The sequence below is a fragment of the Anser anser genome (assembly GCF_964211835.1).
Source record: "Anser anser genome assembly, chromosome: 2".
Taxonomy (NCBI): domain Eukaryota; kingdom Metazoa; phylum Chordata; class Aves; order Anseriformes; family Anatidae; genus Anser; species Anser anser.
In genome coordinates this window covers 94069102-94091865 of record NC_139721.1, presented here as the reverse complement: position 1 = coordinate 94091865, position 22764 = coordinate 94069102, and the positions used below count along the sequence as shown (strand labels likewise).

The following is a 22764-nucleotide window of genomic DNA, read 5'->3' as shown; positions in this document are numbered from 1 at the left end:
ATGAAATTAAGTTATGGTCCTCTTTCTATAAGGAGATACTGTGGTTTTGAGCAATTCAGTTACTTCAGTGTATTGCATTTAAGTACTTAAGTACTTTAATACATATGCGTTAAATTTATTCCTAAGTGCAAGTTAAATGAACAAGTACTACAGAAATTAGTTCTGGATGAGAAATGTGTTCACATTCAGTGTCTAAGAGCTTGGTTTTTCCTTAAGCTGTTTTAGTTTTTTTTTTCTGTCTAGATTTAATACAGGTAAAAGCTGCTAATTGTTATTTGGCAAATTTTTGCTCAGCTCAGTATTGCACTATTTGATGATACTGCACATAACATCAAGCAGTACTTGATCTGAGACTATCAGATAATGGAAAATCAGTTTTGTTGTGAAATTTTTCCTATTCAAGACCTTATATGATACGGAATAAACTGAGAAAAAAGTATAGGCTATAAAGGAAAAATGTTCTTTTCTACTGCAAAGATGTGTGAAGATCTTGAAGTTAAGTGTGCCTTAGAATTTGTTGGTATGTGGCACCAAGCATAAGCTGGGATGGTCTGAAGAACAGGATTTTGAGTGGCATTGAACTATTCAAACAGCTAAATACATTTGAATGCACTTACGTTGTATTTTTGAATATGCTGGTTTGGTGTTTTTTTAACGTGCTTAAAGTAGTAAGATACGTTTTTCCATACCCATTTATTATTTGTTTCATTATTTTCTTTGAATAATGCATTAGGTTTTGGCTTTTTTCCCCTATGTAGATTGAATCTGCATTATATGCAATTCATTGAGAAGACTTTATCCTTACAATAAAGGTATTTAGCCTCTGCTGGGAAATAATTCTAAGTGACAGGAAAGCCCTAAAAAGTATGTCACTTCATGAAGTGTATAGTTGCATTCAGTTTGTTTGTTTCGAAGTAAAAATGTTTGAGATAGGAGATAATCTGTTACTCAGAGACTAACAAATAAGCTCTGATATTTTCACATGGTTTTAGCTGGGACTTTGATATAACAGGTGAACAACAAAATCCAAGAAAAGTTTTACTGTTTCAGTAAAATTGCTGCCATTGCGTATAGAGAGGAAATTAAAAAAATGCACTGCCCTGTAATTTATGAGTATTGTTTATTTAAAATAAAAGAGAGAAGAAAATAAAAGGTGCAGTTAGGTATATATTTGTCCTATTTGTTAGAAGATCAGTGTTGTTTTCTTTTTACTTTGTCTTCCTAAAATTAGACACAATGTGATGTGTAGTCAGTTGTTGCAGTGTTTACCTGCTTTTTGATATATTATTCTGTTTTTACTATGAAGAAATAAAATAAAAGTGTATATTTTTATCATAGTTGAAATAACATTTTTCATAATGCTAGCTTGGAGCACTAGAAGTACTATTCTATTCTGCTTACTCTTCCTATATATCAAAATGCTTTCAGGGTGTATATGAATAGCATTCTGTAGCAAGCACAAGGTCAAGTGGGAAGTTTTGTTTGTAAACTGTGCTCCAACTTTTGGCAAATAAGGAGGTGTAACGTCAGTAAGTTCCACAGTCTGAGAAGTCCCTGGGCATTTCCAGGTGTTAGGAGCAGACTCTCAAATATATCTGACTTTGAAGACTTGGGAGGTGGGCTCTTGCAAGTCTTCTGGAGTTGAAGTGGCTGCTCCCACCAGGTGTCCAACACCTTCTTGTTTCAGAAGTAATCATCCCTATAGCAGGGACTGTAAAATGGGACTTATAAGGGGCTATAGTTCAGATTCAAATACTAGCCTAAGCACATCTTCAGGGATAATTTAAACTTGTATGCTGTAGTAGTAACTGTAGTCCTTGAGGAACAGAATGCCTCCTGTTCTGCCTCTGGGCAGTTCTTCAGACTGCCTGCAAATCTGACAGATCCTGAAGATCATTTTAGCAATTTTAATGGGTAGGGTTTTGCTGAGAAAAAAATCAGGCCACGTATCATAGACTGAAAAAGGAAGAGAGATCTAAAAATTGTTTTGAGCAGCACTTCTCTCATCAAGTAACCCTTTTTTTCTTAAGTAGGAAAAGAAATTCAAAGAGGTATAGTTCTGGTGGGATTTAACTGGGACTGATTTTCAGTCCTGGCATTTTTAATGTGGTTAGAATGTAATGTCAGAATAAAACTCAACAAAGTCTTCCTTTTATTTGGTTTAAGGGTCGTGTTGTGGAAAATATATCGAAAAGGTGTGGTGGGTTCCTGAGACAACTTAGTCTGAGAGGATGTCTTGGTGTTGGAGACTCCTCTTTAAAGTAAGTAAAGTCCGAGATTGAGACATCACTTATTTCCTAATATCCAGAACAAAAGCAGTTACTGTTACATTTCTTTGGGTTTCTAAATACTGTCTAATGAACAAAATGGGATGCTTAAGTACCTTAGCAATGACCAAATGAGCCATCAGTTTGAGATAAAATATAGCTACCTTTTTTTTTTTCACTTCTGGAAATGAATTAAGAAATGAGAAATGTTTTTTTTTTCTTCATTAATTTTCTCTCAACTTTCAAACATTTTAAATGTTTTCAGACTTGTACTTTAAGTATAATTTCATCAAGGTTAATAGTCAGTTTATAGTTCATCTTTTTGTTTGGACAAGAGGTGACCGTAGCAAGGGGAGGAATAGTAAAGACTGATGCAGTTGAGTGTCTACAGAATCGGGAAAGGTGTGGGATTTTCCTCTTGCTGTAAGAGCAAATAGGCAACAGGAGCATCTCAGGAGTCTGTTAGCAGACTCCTTTAAGATACTTATAAATTGAAATGTGCAACTTGTTCCCATAAGATACATTGAATCCCTGTAAGCTTTTGCTATATGCAAATTGATTAATTCAGATTCCTCTGTGGATGTTTCTTTCCTTATTTAAACCCAAAGATCTTACCTGCAGCTGAAAGGTCCCTACATGACAAATACTACAGGGCTCAAAGCATGTTTGGAGGCAGGCTCAGAATATAACTTGCAGTCATTACACTTTGCTTGACTGTCACAGCAGAGTGGGCTAGATGATGTTCAGTCTGACCTAGGTACAAGCACAAAGATTTTTGTTCAGCAGTGGGCATTAGGTTAGTGTCTCATGACCTTTAGCTCTTTCTAAGATTTACAAGCAAGTCTCATTAATTTAATTTGTCTCCAGAATAAATTTATGAGCATTTTTGGTGTGTAATCTGACTTTCATGAGTAAAAGCCAGAGCATGTTTTCCCTTAGAGGTTTTAAGGCTTAAACAAACAAACACCCTAGAAATTTGGTTAAAAACAAATAGAAATGTTATGTTAAGCTATTCTAAATTATTTGTTTTTCATTTTTCTTAGTCTTTCCAGATTTGTTTCAGGTGTTGCTAAAAGAGCCCTTTTTAAGATTTAAAGTAAAAATAATAATAATCCACATAAATCCTCCAAGCTCCCAGAGCATTCGTGCAGATGGTCCCTGTGTCCTCAGTAGTGGAAGTCATGGCTGAAGTGGAGGAGGTGGGGAAGGCAGGCACTGAGAGAGGTGGGAACTAAGAAGGTAGCTGGGAAGGAAGTAAGGGTGTTGGAGGAAAGAGGACAGGTAGGCAACAGTTTTCCTCCCCATTAATTCCAATTTTTGTATTCACTGTAGGCTCATGACTGCTGTTCAGAACACTAAGGCTAGGGGACTGCAGTGAGGGTTGTGGCCAGAACCAAAAATTTCAAATGGGTTCAGGTATTAGCGGTGTGTGAAAGGAGGAAGATGGCAGGAGTTAAAATATTTTTGAATAACAATATATTTAGTAAAGAGATATTTTTGTAGTTGTTCAGTATGTAGCCTGTGTACATTGATGCAAATAGGAAAATAGCTATTGGACTGCTAGCAGTACGCATAAGTGCATCCATAATAACTAACTAGTGCAGATGGTAGTCTGCACTTCCTGAGAAACTTTAGGAAAGATGATGCTTTACCCCTGAAATGTAATCAGATGATACTGAAATTACCCACTGAATGATAAAGCCGTGAACTTTAAGACTTTCAAAAAAATAATATGAGAAATGGCTTTAATTTGGGGATATTTGTTCTGAAAGCAACTTTACCTATCAGGAGTTTTGCACTGATCCTTTAGTTTTGGGGCTGATACTAATTTCTCATTTTATCTTTCCTTTACGTCCACCTTTAGTTTAAAAAAAGGCAGTTATCAAAGTAGGTTATATTGGCTATGTAAGTACTGAATGTTTGTGGCATCTCTGTCAGGACATGCCTCACAGTTGAATCTCAAAGTCTGTTTACTGTTCCTGCAAGTTATTACAGAGTGTAGAGTCTTTCCAAGTGATTTGAAGAGAGTCTCGATTGTAAATCTCACTCCGCTATGTGAATTTTGAAATAGCTGTTTTGAGAATTCACGTGGAAACTATCACCAGTATAACTGCTTGCTGTTTTTTTTTTTTTTTCCATTGTTTTCAATCCATACTGGAGAGCCAGGAAGTTGTTGCTAGCTGAGTGTGTAGTTGGATCTGCTAACCACGACAAGCCTCCAGACAAAACTGTTTTTGTGTGTTTCCTCCATCACTGCCAATAAAATCCATGCAGTTGGAGGAAACAGGGGCATAAAAACAGTGCTCTGAAATGCAATGCAGCTGTAAATACTGCTCTGGAGAGACGAAAAGAAAGTCGATGCATTTCTTCTGGGTAATTAGTATAATGATATATACAGGCTTTTAGTGGTGTAATAGCTCCAGTCATCTTTAGTGTACACACCCAGTAGTGCATACAGATGCATTTTAATATTTAACATCATAAATAACTAATTTGCAACCGCCAGGGCTTTCCCTTAGTAGTCCAGACGACTTAAGGCCCAATTCTGTGTTGTGCAGGCTACATTCCTGCATTTGCATTTGATATGGGAGTCAGCTCCTTAATAAGGCCTACAGAAATTTCGGTAACGAGATGTGTGAAAACTCTCCCCCAGAAGCTTAAGTATGCTTAGTATTTAACTGATGTGATATTTCAACCTTTGTGTTCATTCCCTTAATGATTTTAGTTAAGGTGTTTGAAGCAAATCAGTTCTGTTCAATGACAGAAATAAACACCTTGCTCAAGCAGTATTTGAGAGAGGAAGAACACTTGGTTTCGGAGTTACTCAAGACAGAACTTGCAATAGCAAAATGAAAAAGCAGCCACTGAAACAGATGTTTTACTCTGTGGGTTGAAGAGCAAGCTTTTTCCCTGAGATGGAAGGCATTAGGGGACAGAGTGCGCTGTAGACTAAATTATACCAGTAATTCAGTCACTAGACATAACAGTGATTTTCTAGCTTTTTGTTGCTGTTTTAGGACCTTTGCACAGAACTGTAGAAACATCGAACTCTTAAATCTAAATGGGTGCACAAAAATCACTGACAGGTAAGTCAAAGAGTTTTTTTTGGTTGTTAGTGGAATTTGGAAGAAGTAGCTGAAGGTATTTTTAGTGTGTCTGCTGTTTTGCAGTACGTGTTACAGTCTTAGCAGATTCTGTTCCAAGCTGAAACATCTGGATCTGACATCTTGTGTAGCCATCACAAACAGCTCTTTGAAAGGTTTAAGGTAAGAAGATTTAGTGTTTTGTATTAAAGAAAAGAATTTAAAGAGCTGTTCAATATATAATAAAGTTTTTTTAAAAAACAACACAGTGCTGAACCTTAATATTGTGCATCAGCACTGACTGTATCTTGTATCTAGCACTGCTTGGGTGTGGACAATGATGTTTGTGTTGTCTTTTCTCATGACTTTTCTGTAGAGGCCTGGCATAGTCCACTGGCTATCACTAACTTCTAACAGTGTGTTTAATTTGGGTTTCCCACTGTTATGACTATTTGAAGGCTGGATTTAACTTTATGTATTTTTTTAATTCTCCCAGTGAGGGTTGCAGAAATCTGGAACATTTGAATCTTTCCTGGTGTGATCAGATTACAAAGGATGGTATTGAAGCACTGGTGAAAGGGTGTAGTGGACTAAAAGCACTATTTCTTAGAGGTTGCACACAGGTACATAACTGCTTGGGTGATCCTTTAGAAATACATTTTTTCTTTTGGCTTTTTGAAATCTTCATGAATTAAAAAATATTGGTTTTGTTATAATATTTTGTTCAATATTACAAGATGTGTACACTCATTTGTCTAGTGTGGTTTGCTTTTAATTTCTTGTTTCTTTTCCTATGTTCAATTTAATTGCTAATACAGTTAGAAGATGAAGCCCTGAAACACATTCAAAATCACTGTCATGAACTTGCAATCCTGAATTTGCAATCCTGCACAGTAAGTATTTGAAACTTCAAAAGATATATTCTCTAAGAATCTTAAACCATCTTCAAATGCTAATGAATTTAGTTGTTGCATACTTAAATAATTCAAATTGTACATCTCTGCAGTTTGTAAAATTTTATGTGGAATAGATATCTAAAACGAACTGAATGTAGATTTGGAGTGTTGGGTTATTTTTCCTCATTCTACCTTTTGACTGTAGCAAGCTCCAGAGTTTGAATTAACTGTGTTCATTCAACTCAGATGAATTGTGTATGTATTAAAACATACAGTTTTACAGATGTAGTTCATATTCTCCCATATATTAAGGTCAAACATTTTGCTCTGTTCATAATTTTAAGGTTTCTAATGGAGCAGAAGCCATATTGTGGGCTACATAATGGAGATTAAAATGCAATGACATCATAACAGGATGATTCAGAACCGTCTAAGTAGCAGAAAGGCATGGTTTTTTAGCATTAATGGAAGAATATATTGATTTGTAATGACATGACTGGGAATCATACATGTTTGTTTAATTTTACTTAGAGAATATACAAAATTAAATTTGCTGTGGTTTATGTTTGCTTTTTTTTTTGTTGTTGTTCCTGATGTGACTTTTTAGGAGTGGGAGAGATCTTTTAGGCTTGAAATGTATTTAAGTCACTCTTAGTAAGTCCTTAGTAAAGTCTGAAATAAATTAAAGTTTCAGTTTTTCAGTCATACAACTTCAAATGTTATTTTTTTTTCCTTTTGGAAAAATTTCTTCAGTTTTATTGGTAATTTATTGTGTCATAAAATCTGCTTGGGCTCAAACACTGAAATCTGTTTCCTCAATTAATGTGGCATGGGACCATTTTTTCTTACGATTTGATGAAATTTTTGATTAAATTAATAGACTAAAAAAAAAGTTTTATTTTGAAGTATTAGGGATTATTACAAGTTACCTTAAATTTTGAAGAAATTAGGAACAATGTGAATACAAATCTTAAGCTTCCATGAGGCACGTCTAAGGAAAGAGAATTCTCAGATTTTTCAATCTGAAATTTGTTTCAAACCTTCAACTTTCTCAGAAAAAAACAAAAGAAAAGGAAAATCAAGCTAGCTACTTTAGCACTGCAGTTGTATACGTAATGATAATGGAAATGAATAGAATTTCCTTCTTTTTGGTCAGAACCACACTTACAAAAATAAAGGTAGGCCGTAATTTCCTTTCCTTTCACTCTTCATTTTGTCCTCCTCCTCATAGCTTCTTTTTCTGTTGTGTTTTACCAGGATCTAATGATATATAGCAGGTTGCAGCCTTTTATGAGTATTTTTGCAGAAGGCTCTCAAGGTCTGATAATACTCAGTTATGATCTCTGCCACCTAAAAGGGGCATTGGCATAAAAGTGTACTGGAGTTTTCCATTGGGCCGGTATATTAGTTGTCATGTAGGATTAACTTCCTAAAAAAAAAGTTAGTGTTTTTTCCCTTTGAATTGTTTGAGTTGATAGTTTGTATGTACTACCTAGTTGTGTGTGCTTTGAAGCTCTGTTTCACTAGAGAACTTGCTGGCCTTAGAAGCATACTTCCAGAAGCATTTAGGCTCTTTGTGATCAAAGGGCTAGCATTGCTTTTTACACAGCAGGTCTCCATGTGCTTCATATGATCCACACTTTAATTCTAGCGGCTCTGTTTTTTGGTCTTTTTCAAATGACAGGCCAGCTCTAGTTGCTGTGAAATTAACTTATCATAGAATCAAAGGTTTGGGTTGGAAGGGACCTTAAAGAGCATCAAATTCCAACCCCCCTGCCACAGGCAGGGATACCTCCCACCAGAGCAGGTTGCCCAAACCCCCATCCAACCTGGCCTTAAACACTTCCAGGGATGGGGCATCCACAGCTTCTCTGGGCAACCTTTTCCAGTGCCTCACCACTCTCTGAATAAAGAATTTCTTCCTAATACCTAATCCAAATCTACTCTTTTTAAGTTTAAAGCCATTGCTCCTTGTCCTATCACTACACTCCCTGTCAAAGAGTCCCTCCCCAGCTGTCCTGCAGGTCCCCTTTAGGTGCTGGAAGGCCACTGGAAGACTTCCTGGAGCCTTCTCTTCTCCAGGCTGAACAACCCCAACTCCCTCAGCCTTTCTTCATAGGAGAGGTGCCCCAGCCCTCTGAGCATCCTCATGGCCCTCCTCTGGACTCATTCTAATACATCTATGTCCTTCTTGTGCTGGGGGTCCCAGAGCTGAATGCAGTGCTCCAGGTGGGGTCTCATGAGAGCAGAGCAGAGGGGAACAATCACTTCCCTCGCCCTGAAGACCATGCTACTTTTGATGCAGGTCAGGACATGGTTGGCTTACTGGGCTGCAAGCACTCATTGCCAGCTCGTGTTCAGCTTCTCATCAGTGAACACCCCCAGGTCCTTCTCCTCAGGCCACTCTCAATACATTCTCTTCCCAGCTTCTGTTTGTGCTTGGGATTGCCCTGATCCAGAAGCAGGACCTTGCACTTGGCCTTGTTGAACCTCATGAGGTTCGCACAGGCCCACCTCTCAGGCCTGCCCAGGTCCCTCTGGATGTCATCCCTTCCCTCCAAGTGTGTCAACCACACCACACAGCTTGGTGTCATCAGCAAATTTGCTGAGGGTGCACTCGATCCTACAGTCCATGTCATCAACAAAGATACTAAACAGCTCCAGTCCCCTTACTAACTGCTGAGGAACACCACTTGTTATTGATCTCCACTTGAGCCATTTGACATTGAGCCATTGACTGCAACTCTTCCTGTGGAACCATCCTGCCAATTCCTTACCCACCAAGTGGTCCACTGATCATCACAGAATCACAGAACGGCTCGGGTTGGAAGGGACCTTAGAGATCATCTAGTCCCAAGCCCCCTGCCATGTGCAAGGTTGCCACCCACTAGATCAGGTTGTCCAGGGCCTTGTCCAGCTTGGTCTTGAACATCTCCAGGGACGGGGCATCCACGAGCTCTCTGTTCCAAATCCTGGTAATACTTCTGGAAACTGCACATCTGAAAGGAACCATCTTTAGAGTGTAGAAGCTTGTAGACATTTTTGGCCACTTTTCTTTCCTGAGAGGGATATAGGCATTGAAACCACAAGTAATTTCAGAATAAGAACATTTCTATATATTACTTGAGGGTTTTGCCCATCTGCAGCAGCATAGAGTTTTATGTAGTCCCTACCTATAAAATAGTTCATTTTCCCAATAATAATGTCAAGAGTCCCTCTCAGAGGAAACAAAAAAAAATCCAGAAAATAGCATATTTTGAGTCAAAGCCAGAAAACACTTGATAGGCATTGGACTTTTAATAACAATAAATATTATTAATAAAAGCTTAGCTTCTATAGTTAAAGCAAGTCCTTATGGATCCACAAAAAGAAGACAGGACTTCTAGATTTCTGTCTGGAATAATTTTTATGTGATAGAACAATTTGCAAATTCAAACTGCTGCTATTAAAAAATGATGTTTTGAGGGGATCATAAGGTGATGTCCCTTTGTGCTGAAATATGATTTCTCATCCTGTTTTCTTCTATGAAATGTAATGTTTGTGGTAATGGTTAGCCTCAGAAATATGCTATAGTGGTGTTAGCATACCCAGATGGGTGACTTATAAAAGGAATGTGTACTTTAATTTGGAAGATGCTAGCAGGGTTTGCTACCATTGCAAGAGTAATACTAGTTCAGGAAATAAAATAGGCTTATCTCACTGTGAAGGATCAGTCCATTCAGCAGAAAAAAGAAATTTCTTGGAGTAGGAGTGGGAGGAGGGGAGAACACCTTCCAGAATAAAGTACATATAAATATTTGCACACACATCCAGTAATCTAGTTCCTGTTGCTGTTTTGTGTGTAGCTGCACTGGGGCTATTTCTTACAGCATCTGTTTCAGAGAGAATTTTTTTTATTCATCTCCCAAATTGAGAGTTACTTTTTTTTAAGAATATTTAGTACAGAACACTTTTGACAAGTGAAAAACCTTGTTCTTTGAATCAAACCGTAAGTGAAAGATTTTTACCCTTGGGTCTTGTAGCTCCAATGTAAAATAGGTAGTTACCTGTCCTGCATTGAGATTTTTTAAGCTCTCTTTTGCACTGTTCATAAACTTACCTGCAGAGTCATTGGAAAGAAAGACCTGAACTCTACAAGTGTGTAAGAAATAAGACACTTGACATGATGATAACTACAATTTGGAGAAAAAAAATAAGGTGTTATGTGAAAATTATAAAGTGAATACAAAGCAAGCAAGACTTCCTCTGTTCTTCAGACTGCCTTTGAGCAGTTCTCCAGGTCTGAGGAAAAATGCATAAGTAGGAAACACCTGTGTTGATTATCTTCAGTGTTATCAGTGAACATGGTATCATGATGTTATTTTGTGGTTGAAAAGCCACAGGTTGCCAAGGTTATATACAATGTGACACAAAGTTCAGTAATATGACTTGATTTTTGTTCTTGACAGATGACTTGATAACTTCAGCCTTTTTCTGTGTTGCAGCAAATTTCAGATGAGGGTATTGTAAAAATCTGTAGAGGATGCCATAGACTTCAGTCACTGTGTGTTTCTGGCTGTAGCAACCTTACAGATGCTTCTCTCACAGCACTTGGTCTAAACTGCCCAAGGCTGAAGTGAGTATGTCATGAGCACATCATATACATGTCATGTTGTTTCTGGCCTGATCTAAGAAATTCACTTCTGAAGATAATGGCTGATATCTGCAGGTTTGATTTAGTTTTGTGTTGTTCACGTTACCTTTACAATCAAAACATTAAGTTAGAGACACCAGCTGAATCTAAACTAGAGGGCTGGTTCTCAGTGTAGCTATCATATGAATGTAGTCCACGGTATATAAGAAAAAAAAATATATGACAAATAAACCATCTTGAACCTGGCAGTTCAGTTCTGTGCTTCTAGCTGAATGTTGTGTACTCATTATGAGCCAGATGAAAGAAGACCTAAAGCCTATTTTTTTGAAGGTAAAAGTGTCTGTAGTTGTCTTGTGATATTTTTAATCTAATGTGGTTTTATGTGGTCATTTGTCTTGAAAAAAATAACTAAGTTATACTTAAGTATTGTATTTACAGATTTTGTTATAAATGCATTTTTAATATGATCTGTAGTAATATGTATCCTGGTATTCTTAAACAATGACATGGAGTGCACTAATGCCACTGTAAGCACTGAGGACTTGTGTTTCTGGGATAAATTTTGTGTACCGGGCTCAAAAGCTGGTTGGAATTTTTGTCATCTGAGGCTGGTTCTTCTCCAACCTTTTCTTAGTATCTGTTAGGGCAAGTGCTAATATACTTTTAGAGCAGCAAATTACAATGTGGAGTTAAGGTATTGGTTTTGTCTCCATCTTGCACGTTCCTGGGGCTGGATCTGTCAGTGGGATAGCACTGAAGTTAGTTTTAATTGGAGCCTCTCCTACAGCAGGGAATCTGCTTGTGGGATGTTTGCTTTTGGTTTCCCTCCCCCTCTGCAGCACAAAAGGGCTGGGAGAAGGAAAACAGCCATGGCTTTATTATGTCATTACCATAGGTGAATTATCTGTCAATTAAAAATAATATAAACTTTCACATTGATACAGTTTGTATTTTCATGTATATTATGATGGTATTCTCTGAAGTGGGGAAAGTTTCAGCTTTAATAATGAAAGGTTCGGTTGTCCAGCAGCTCTAGTTGTAGAGACTAATACGAATTGTAAGGTCTAATTGTAATATAAACAAAGTCAAAACAAAAGATCTTTGGATGACACTGAATTGCTATTTCTGACAGGAACATGCAGGAATCGCCACTTTTTGTACATGAATCACAGATGAATGGAGCAAAACAAAGTTTATAAGAATTAGGGGAAACTACATTCAGATGCCATTGTGCAGTATGCTGAAGATCAGAGTATCTGTCTGAATTAAAAAGAGCTTTTGTCACTTTAGGAAACTTTTCCTTAAGACAACTACAAAGTGATGGTCTCCTTCGCATAACTATTCATACTCACAAGAGCTTATGTATTCCTGTGTTGGGGGCTTAGGAAACTTTTGACACACTTAATTGTATTCCTTAGGAAGTCGTGCTGTTATTACTGGTCTTCTTATGTGATTGCTCTAATTCTCTCAATTCACAGCTCACATGGGAAATTAAAGGAAGTCTAAAGTGTTATTAATTGCACAGATCTTTCTATGGGGAATTACAAGCTTAGCAAGAATCACTTTTCTTTAGAAGAATATTTAATATCTTCTAAACAGGAAATAGTCACTCGTGCAGGCAAGCCTGCCTTTGTTATGAAAACTGTTAGTCCCTGTCTGTGCCACGAGGGGGAAGGTTTCTGCTGTTTTCCTCCTGTAAAGTATAAGGAAATAAAATTGACCCTTTGCAGTGATGACTGCCAAGGAGCCTGTGGTGGAAAGATGGGTGATACATCTAGTTACATCTAGACCTTTGGGATCATGTGTTGAAAATACTTGATTAAAAAAAAAAAAACCTTGGAAGTCAAACAGAAATGTAATTCCAGACTTGTTCATGCCTTCTGAATATTTCAATGTTGAGTATGAAAGAAAATTTGCAAGAACCTAATTCTCATGCATCTGTTGGACATGCTGGCTGTGTTAGGAAACTTTTGAACACTTTCAGTGTTGTGCCACTCTCACTTGACTTTGGGGTTTTGGATGTCCCGCTATGCTTTTTTTCTGGGATAGTGCTGTGCTCTGCAGCTGTTACCACTCTTCTTCTGGAAAACAAATACTAAGCTTGACCAACTCCCTTCAGCTGTTTTTTTCCCCCATGTCAAGATATAGCAGTCTCCTGATAGCTTTTGTAAAATCTACTCATTTAAGTGCTTGATACCTTCTTTTTTTTTTTCTAATTTTTTTTAACACCTTTTAGTGTTAAAATACTGGTAGGTTTTTTGGTGAGGCTTATTGAGAAAAGCACCTGTGAACACTGTTGCTTCCAGAATATCTTTGTCTAGATATGGCTGCGAAAATTAGGATCATGTTGCTGTTAGCCCCACCAATGTTGTTGCTCACCTGCTGCTAATTCATAAAGAATAAGGAGGCGCTTTGCATGGGGATGCTCCAGGTGTGCCCGAAAGACATATGTAGATGATGAGTGCTGCTGTCAGGTCTGTCTCAGAGAACACTGATTTATAGGAATAGGGAATCCACTCTGGGGTATAATTTGCTTGTTCAGCTCCTACGCTAGATACTTTGACACAAATCAGTGGATAAGAAATAGAGGCCAGCAGTATCTGGGGAAAAAAAACAACCCTGGAGCCCTCTAGAATTAAGTGCGGTCACTAAGATGAAGCAAAAATTAGAAGTTCACTCATTTCTGTGCAGACCAGCACCATTCCACGTATTTTTCATACTGGGACCTGACTGATGCAGTGTGCCGGTACATAGCTCGTTCTCCCCATTCTTCTCTTCTGACTGACTGCTCACCCAGTTTCAGGAAGGGCTTTTTTCAGAGCTGCTAGTCTTCTGGTCTCGTACCCCCTGCTTCATTGTTCTTCAGAATTTTTCGACTGGTTGTGCTGTAAGTAGCATCCCCACCGATTTGCCCACTGTAGACGTCATTATTTTCCCCCTTTAAAGTCAGAAGTGTAGGGAATCTAATGGTTGTCAGAGTAGATGGGGTTAAAAGCAAGTGAATGATGAAAGGAGTAAGAAGGGTAACATATGTGACCTGAATTATGCTAATTATGCTTGTTGTTGTTGTTGCTTATGGGTTGTTTGGTTTTGTTTTTCCTTCTTCCTATCTGATACCCAAGGTAATTTTCAGATTAGCTGAGTGTTTTGTGATGGGTTGCTAACTTGCTTTAGGGAAGGGGACAAAGCCCCCCAAATAAAAGTGCATTTACAAGTGTGTACACGAGTGTGGAAAGAACAATCCAGAGGTGTTATAAACATCCATTAGGAAAGTGGTAGCTATCCTGTACCTCTCTCTTGGCTTTTTGTGAGTTTTCTTCTGAACCTCATGGAATAGTGCTCTGGAAATGTTTATCAAGGGTGTATAGCCTGTGGGGCTGCTTGCCACTAAGCTCAGCTGTGCTCCTGCTTTTGGCTTAGAAGAGATTGATTCAGCGAAGTCAGAGGCCCACATCCCACAGTCTGATGCAGTTGTATTTTTCTCATGGACGCAGCATGGCTTTTCCCTTTGCACTTTATTCATAGCAAGAATGCTTTCTTATGACCTCTTAAACTAGTGGATAGATCCAGATGCCTCTGAGTGCCACCACAGCAAGAGTTTCTTTGTCCATCTTTCTCTGCTTCCTTCCCTACAACCCCCCGGTAGAAAATAAATGTTTGCTGTGGTAAATGAAAAAGTTGTACATAATTGTGCTTCTGATACCATAGTGCTGTGCTTTCTCCTTGTTCATCTTGATACTTACTCCACTTGCAAAGTAAAAAAATGTTCATTAAAAAAAGAAGAAACTAAAAACACATCAATGGGGTGGAGGCCTGGAGTGCTGTTTGGGGCAGTTGACCTTTGCTTTGTCAGCACTGCTTCCCATTGCCTCTTGAAATAGTGTTGGATTTATCTTTCCAAAATATTCAGTGTTATTTTCTTTAAGGTCGTGCTGTTGTAGTTTATTGGTTTTGCTTTGGCCTTTGAGAGTTTAAGCTCCTTGCTTTCTGGTGACTTGTTTCACAGTCCTTTGTGCACAGGCTCTGAGAGCAAATTTCTAGTAAGCAGTTTCTCAGTTCTATGGCTTCCCAACTTCCTGTGTTTAAATGACACGTTTTAGATGCAGCCTTTGTCAGTGTTTTTCTTGACTGAGGGTGTATTCTCGCATATAGTTGCTAAGATAACACTTGAGAAAACATAAGCATTTTGCTGTCTTACTGAAACAAGAGGTGAAAATGCCTACAATTATGCATACTTCTTTTCACTAAATATTGAGAAAATTTGAGTATTAAACTTCATCTGCGCTGTAATTATTAGATTCTTATAAACTGGATCCAAAGTCTGCCTAGTGCTTCTTAATTGCAAATCACCGTGAAAAATAGGCATGTGTGTTTGCTATTAAGATGTAAGATAGAGACGAGTACTTATTTTTAAGTTTTATAAGACAGATTTGTGTCTCGAATACATTTGCTTTCCTCTATATTAATGTTTTCTTTAATATTGAAAACTTTTTCAGGATTTTGGAAGCTGCAAGATGTTCACATCTTACAGACGCTGGTTTTACCCTTTTAGCACGGGTAAGAGCCATTTCAGAAAGTGAGAGCCTACTTTGTTTTCATTGCTGCTGAGCAGCTGTGAATTGATGTAGTCCTGCTGGGAAGGAATATGAGAAGAAGAAAAATAAAGGAGAAAGAATCCAGTAGAGGAGGGGACAAAAATTTGTTTCTTTATTGTACTTAGAGCTGCAACTTGATCTGTTTTGCTATACTTCTCTACTTGTTTTCACTTTTTTCCTCTTTTTTTTTGGTATGTTTAAATTGGATTTGTTATGCTTAGCATAACAATTCTAAAATTACATTACTCATTCTAGCCAAATTTCCCATATAAAGATGACACATACCTTGTCATGTTTACACCCGAAATCATCGTAGAATAGGTTATTCTGACCATACTTTCAAGCTACAAAAAAAAATTTCAGCCATGTATTGTAAACTATAAGGACTTGTGCCGGGATTCATGCTGTACATATGTAAACATACCGATTATATCAAGTGCTTAAAGTTATATTTGTATGCTCGCTGGTTTGAGAAATCTGGACACAAAAATAATAATACTCTGTAGACAGGATTAATTTATACTAATGATATTTAGTGTGAATGAGAGTCTTTCTAGCCACAGTGGTAAAACAAAGTGGTTTTCTAATCATTCACCAGTACATCTTTGGTCTTCCAGTAGTCACCTTGAAGCCTGCTTCTGGGAGCTGCTATTAAACCATTTCTTCCTGTGCCTGCTAACAATAAGGGCTGGGGGTAGGTCTGAGCAGTGGCACAGAGTGGTCTGCTACAAGGTCACAAGGTTACATCATTTTCTTGAAATTAGTCATGATCAGCTATTGAAAGCACTTCTAAAAGTTTGCTAGAGATCTCTAAGAATATTGGAATATTGGGAAAATTGCATGTATTATTACTAGGAACAAAAAAAAAGTGAAGTGCAGCTTTCTCCCAGCCTTAAAGTAGACCTTATTTTAATATTTTTGTCATTCAGTAGCAAAACAAATTGTTTTAAGGCTTCATTCTAAAAGCATGGTGATAAATAGAGGTTTTACAGGCTTAAGTGTCTTTCAGGTTAGTTTGATGCAGGGTGATGTACACAGAAGTTGGATTCATCTGTATGCAGATTAGTTAACTTCAATAGAGATGCAATAAATACTATAGGTTTGAATTGAAGTTGACCTCAACGGGGGGGAGGAAAGCAAAGATGGTTGAATTCTGTTCACACACTGTTGCAAACCTCACAGGGCAAGTAGGAGAAACATCCCTTAGTAAGAGAAAAGACCGAAAGCATAGCAGTTCGGGAGGTGGTGGGAGGTGTATTGCTTATGTTTTTTGTAATTTTTTATTATTATTAATAATTGCCCTTTGGTCGTCAAATACTTGAAGGGATTTAGCTCTCAATTTCTTCTTGAAGGTTGTGCTTTCCCATGTCACTAGCCCTGTGCATGATCTCACAACTATATGTTGTTTTATTTCATCTTTTATTTATCCTTTTTTTATTTTTCTTTTAATTTTAGAATTGCCATGAGCTGGAGAAGATGGACTTGGAAGAATGTGTTTTGGTGAGATTTAATAGGAAAAGGAATATCAAACGTGTAAGGATGTAGTGCCAATAAGAACATCAGCACTTTGAGATAAATATGCTTTGGCGGTTGTGGTGGTGGTTGTTGTTGTTGTTGCCTTTTTTTTTTTTCTTATGAGTGCTGTGGTATTGAGAGTAAAAATATAACTATAGGGAAATTCTATACAAGGAAAAAGAATCATTAAGGTTGGAAAAGACCTTCAAGATCATCTGGTCCAACCATCACCATGCACCAATGTCACCCACTAAACCATGTCCCTAAGCACAAGGTTCAACCTTTCCTTGAACACCTCCAGGGATGGTGACGCCATCACTTCCCTGGGCAACCAGTTCCAATGCCTGACTACTCTTCCTGAGAACCAATGTCTCCTAATTGCCAACCTAAGCCTTCCCTGGCGCAACTTGAGGCCATGAGGTGATTGAATCATCAACAGGTGATTGTGCATTTTTCAGAAAAGCGCATGACAGAGATAAAACAGCTTTTATCTGTTACAGAAAGGGATATCTTACTTAAGGGTTGCCCTTGCCACTGTCAGTAACTTATGTTTTTGTTTTCCCTAGATAACTGACAGCACATTGATACAACTTTCTATACACTGTCCTAAACTACAGGCATTGGTAAGTTTAACTTCTGTATGTGAACTTTAACACATAACCCCAAACTGTATGTATACACAACTGCGATGACATAGCTGTGTGTCTGTGACATAAAAAACAGGCTATCCACCATGTATATACAAGTTTCCTGAAGTGGAACGATACTATCCAAAAAAGAGGCAGATTTCACAAGTGTTCTAAAAGCAGATTACTACTGAAATAATTAAATAATTTATGTGATAAAAATCATTACCTTTGGTTAAATAAATTATGTGATAAATTAAAAACATGATTATTTGTTATAAATAAATTAAAATTATTATATATAATATTATTATTTATATATTGTATAATACATATTATACATATTATATATGTACATACATATTATATACATACACATATACATATATAATATGTATATACATATAATACATATTATTTATGTATTGTATAATACATAAATTATGTGATAAAAATCATTACCTCTGGTTACTGCAGTGAGTAGTAACCAGAAGGCTTATATTTTATGGTTAACATCCTTCATATGTGATTCCTTAATTCAAATAAAATGTTTTATAGACAATTTACTGTACTCAGATCCTTTATAAATATTCTTGTGCGTTTACTAATGTTTTTTTTTAGGGAGTATGAGACTTCAAGTTACAGACCAAAGCAAGTCAAATACTGAATAAACAAAAAATAAAAAAAATAAAATCACCAAGTAAAGATAAATCCAAATCCTGTTCTGTAATCAGTTTTGCATGCAAGCAGTTCTTCCGAGGACTAAGTTTACCTAGTAAATTGTGGAACTTTTTTTGACATTTCAGAAGTAAATGGAGAGGATTGAGATGCCTTCGGTGGGGTACTCTGCTTACCATATTTCAAAGAACTGTTTTTTAGGGAGTGGTTGGTTAGATCTTTCAGAACATTAAAATTTCAGGTGGCTTGAAGTTGTCTGTTCTTGAGTTAAAGGTACAACAAAATTGCTAGACCATCCATAGAGTAGGAGCTCCTGCATTTAGAGCCAGTTGTCCCGTAAGTGTAGATTTGTGATATGCTACTGTGAATGTACTTGTGAGAACAGGTATCTTTATAATCTGTTCTTAGATGTGATTAGAGGAACGTTTGCTGCTTCGTTAATTGAATTGTCTTATGACTGGCTTTTCCAGCTCAGTGTTACTAAGGTAGCAACATGAGGAGAGATGACTTTTACAAGGGAGCCTTATTCATTATTTCATAGAATCAGAATATCCCGAGTTGGAAGGGACCCATAAGGATCATCAAGTCCAACAATTTGTTGTTGTTGCTTTTTCATTTTTGCTTGCTAATTATCCCACCTCATTTTTGTACCATAATTCTTAATGTTAATCCAAACAAGGGTTGTCAAAAGATGTGGAGTCATTCATATGGGACGCTGTCTGTTCTTCTGCAATAGGTATTTCTTTTTGTATTGTAGTCCCAATTGTCATCAGTACATGCAAGAGATCTTCTGTACCACTTCTGTCAGTGCTTCACCAGAGAGGTCATAAAAACTAATTATTTTCATTTATTAACCTGCTCCTGTTTGCTGGCACCAGTGAATACCTTTGTCTGTGTGTTAGCCCACAGACAGTGAAGTGTGGCAGTGGTAAAATAACATAGTTTTCTAGGGGACCCGTAAAAATTAAATTTTTTGTTGAGGGGTATATCCTGTGTATAGTAGTAATACATCTGTGAATGAACAGTGATGGGTGAGAATTACAGGGACAGAAAAAAACAGGGTCACAGATGTCAACCTACATGAATTAATCTTGATACTTTAGATTTGAAATTGTGTACTGTTGATCGTTCTGTAAACTGTTACGTGGCTGCTGTGGTTTAACATATGTTTAGGTATATTTGCAGTTTAAACAAGTATTTTGAAGTTGAATAGATCAATTTTGAATGTGTTTCTTGGTGTTCAGAGACTCTGTAGACAGTGGAAATAAGCAAAAGGTTGAATAAATCACCTTTGAACTTGTTTCTTGGTGTTCAGAGACTTGGTAGACAGTGGAAATAAGCAAAAGCACCGTTAAACCAATTATAACCAACTATTACACCTTCATTGGTGTCAAAGTACACAAATGTTTTACTACTTACTGGACTTAAGTAATTTCCAGTGCATGTGTTTAACATTTGTGCATTCAGAGTTTTAGAGATACTGTGAAACACTCTTGATATTCCTGGAGATGAGGACAGTTGAATTCTTCAGTTAATCATACTGTTTCTTACTGTCATGGTATATCATGCCATTATTTGATATACACACAGCCTTTAATATGTATTAATAAAAATTAATTTGATCCTATCTCTTTATTCTAAAGATTTCAAGCAAAAATCTTCCTACATTCAAAGTTATTAACAGTTTTAAACAAGTTTATGAGGTCAGAAAAATTACATGTTTTGCATATTTGTTTTACAAAGTTTTGTGAACTCAGCTGCACATCCTGTATTGTCCTTCCAGTACCAAATACAGTGTCTCAGGAAAACTGAATTTTATAAGCTGCTTACTTCCTGGGATGGAAAACTCTTAATTAGCCAGTAGACTGCTGCTGTAGCCGACAGCTTCACATAACCTTCTGTCCTTCCTCAAAACAGGTCTATTATAAATGTTCTTTAACCCTGAAATTGCTGATTGTTTCCAGGCTGTAAGCCAATTCAAATGGTCAAAACATCCTAAAAGAAAGTAGGTATAGGAGAGAAAACTTAAATATATAAAGAGTTAATAGACTCACAGAATGTAAACATATAAGATAAAATGCTGTTGATAGGGTCAAGCTTTTAATTTCTTTGGCCTTTTGGAGACAGTATGCACTAGTTGTGGTGTTGCTCATCATTGCTGTCTGCTTACATACACTTGATAAGTGAGTAAAATTGAACCAGCTGGAGATGCAGGAAAGAAGATAGTTGTGGACTTGTCTCCCATTCTCTTCTGTGGTTACTCACTCATCCTTCATGCTGGTGAGCAAAGGAGAAAAAAGGAAGTTGAGAGGTGAGTTGTTCTGAAGGACAGGGCGAGTTGTTCTGTGTGACTGATAACAGGCAAGAACTGCTGATTATTCTATCTGAGGTAAAGTAAGGGTAAGCCAGAGCTGGCAGTCCTCAGACTTCCCTGTCAGGCTCAAATAAATGATAGATGCAATGTATGGAGAGAAGAAGGGAGGGATTACATATTTGATTCAGGTTATTGGCAAGAGGGACCGCTGAGTGCTGTTGTTTGCTTGTGCTGAGTTAAAAGGCACTTTTGGATTGCTGCATTTCTTCATCAGTTGCTGTCTGAAAAATACTTGTAGTAAGGAAGTGCAGCTTCAAAACCAGTCACTATTAGGCTTAGATACGAGTAATATACAAAGCAGAGGGCTGAGCGGAGAGCATAGAGCTAGCTGTGAGGACCCAGAGTGAGAAGAGTGCGTAGATCCTGTACATCTCCAGTGCAGAAGCCTTGAGAGTGTTCATTTCATTGACAATGGAGTTTTTAAGCCTCCTCTGAGGGACGCTGTTTCCTGTCATCATCATCAGGGCTTCAGTGCTTCTCCAAAAGTCGTGAATTACCTAAAGGAAGCAGGAAACTGCTTTATGTGGTGCTACTGTCTGAGGTGATGCAAGTTTTTCCATGCCTTGAAATGTAAGGGAGTAAAGAAGTATGCTGAAGAGGAGTGGAATTTTTTGGTTTGTTATGCTGGCTGTTGCAGAGGAGACCTGCACCTGCAGCTCTGCAAGGTATTTGTTACTCCTTGTATGTATAGCCTGAGGTGCTAAACCCTCATGGTTTTCCTGAAACCTTTATTTGGCAAATCAGTCTGGAATTCTTTATCTGTGTGGACCTGCACTTGCTTGGTCCCAGTGGTGTGTATGAAAACTGACCGTATCGTGGTAGCTGTGAAAGTTACTGCTGTCAGTAGATCCCCATCTATTCCTGTATGTTCTTGATCAACTTTTGAAGTTGGCTTCTGTTTCTGGCATGCTGAATAGCTGTTTAGGCCTTGCTGTGACTGAGGTGCACAACACTAAGCTCTCACATTCATCAAGAGCAGAGGGGGTTGAGGAGTTTGCCAGTGATGCATCTTTTGGTACTGTCAGCTCAACTACTCTTTTTGAAGCAAAGTTAAAAATTAAATACAGCTCGTTTTGTTAACTTCAACTGATTCTTTTGTTACTGCTTTGGAAATAAGCTTTATATTCTTTGTTTAACCACTATATTTATATTCTGTTTAACCACTAGAAAGAGGTTGAGGAGGACTGCTGGTGTTTAGAGGATTGAGTAGTTTTGGATTGAGTGATGTTAACTGTTTGCCTCTCCGTTTTAGAGCTTATCTCACTGTGAATTGATCACTGATGATGGGATTCTTCATCTGAGCAACAGTACGTGTGGTCATGAGAGGCTCCAAGTGCTGGAGCTTGATAACTGTCTTCTCATCACTGATGTAACTCTGGAACACCTGGAGAACTGCCACAACTTGGAGAGAATCGAGCTGTATGACTGTCAGCAAGTCACGCGGGCCGGAATCAAAAGAATCCGAGTACGTGTTGTGCTGACTTGCTCAGGTGGGAGCACCCAAGCCAGTGATACTTCTTGAGACTGTAGGAGTCCTGCAGATGTCTCAGGCAAAGGAGCCTTCTGCTTTCTCTATGTTAAATACCAGTTTCTATGGTTTTAGGATTTTGTGACTTTTTTTTAATTCTCCCAGAATACACACTCTTACTATACAGAGCCAATAGTAAAACATCTGCATGGCAATTTCAGTGAATGTGTTGTAGGGCAGTTAGGTCTTGGAATCTGGTCACAAGCTCTTTTCCTCAATGTACTCACCCTGTTAAGTCAGGGACTGAGTAACAGAGCGGGGGGAGGAGGTGGGACAGCATTTAGCCTTACTGTTAGAGTCACCTGCAGCTTAGTATCACACAGAGTTTTGTCCAAATACTCTTGCAAATGGAAAGCTTGTCCCTGATAGTGACCGGTGAGGGCAGATGCCCTGTTCTATTCCCTGTTGCTTTCCAGGATGAGAGAACCAGGGAATATGGGAGACAAGGTACAGACCAGTCTTTGTTCAATAGCTTGAAGTCCATCTCTCCTCTGTGGCAAGACACATGCTTCTTTTGGTAGAGAGCTCTTTGGCTGATGAGTGCTTTGCTGGGAAAAAAAGGGGAACCC

At 37.8% G+C, this 22764-nt stretch overlaps 1 protein-coding gene across 9 annotated transcripts in view; it reads left to right on the top strand.

Annotated features, from left to right (window-relative positions):
- FBXL2 (F-box and leucine rich repeat protein 2) overlaps positions 1 to 22764 on the top strand; it is a 67690-nt gene that overhangs the window by 42757 nt on the left and 2169 nt on the right. For 5 of the 9 annotated variants that reach the window (XM_083826545.1, XM_083826543.1, XM_083826546.1 and 2 more), the window contains exons 5-14: positions 2167 to 2261; positions 5285 to 5353; positions 5438 to 5533; positions 5847 to 5973; positions 6169 to 6243; positions 10731 to 10861; positions 15376 to 15436; positions 16930 to 16974; positions 17556 to 17612; positions 21920 to 22132. In XM_083826545.1, coding sequence (XP_083682671.1) covers positions 2167 to 2261; positions 5285 to 5353; positions 5438 to 5533; positions 5847 to 5973; positions 6169 to 6243; positions 10731 to 10861; positions 15376 to 15436; positions 16930 to 16974; positions 17556 to 17612; positions 21920 to 22132 — 969 coding nt within the window. Of the gene's footprint in view, positions 1 to 2166; positions 2262 to 5265; positions 5354 to 5418; positions 5534 to 5846; positions 5974 to 6168; positions 6244 to 10730; positions 10862 to 15375; positions 15437 to 16929; positions 16975 to 17555; positions 17613 to 21919; positions 22133 to 22764 lie in introns of all 9 variants that reach the window. The other 4 variants (XM_083826548.1, XM_083826549.1, XM_083826550.1 and 1 more) reach the window with 3 other exon arrangements.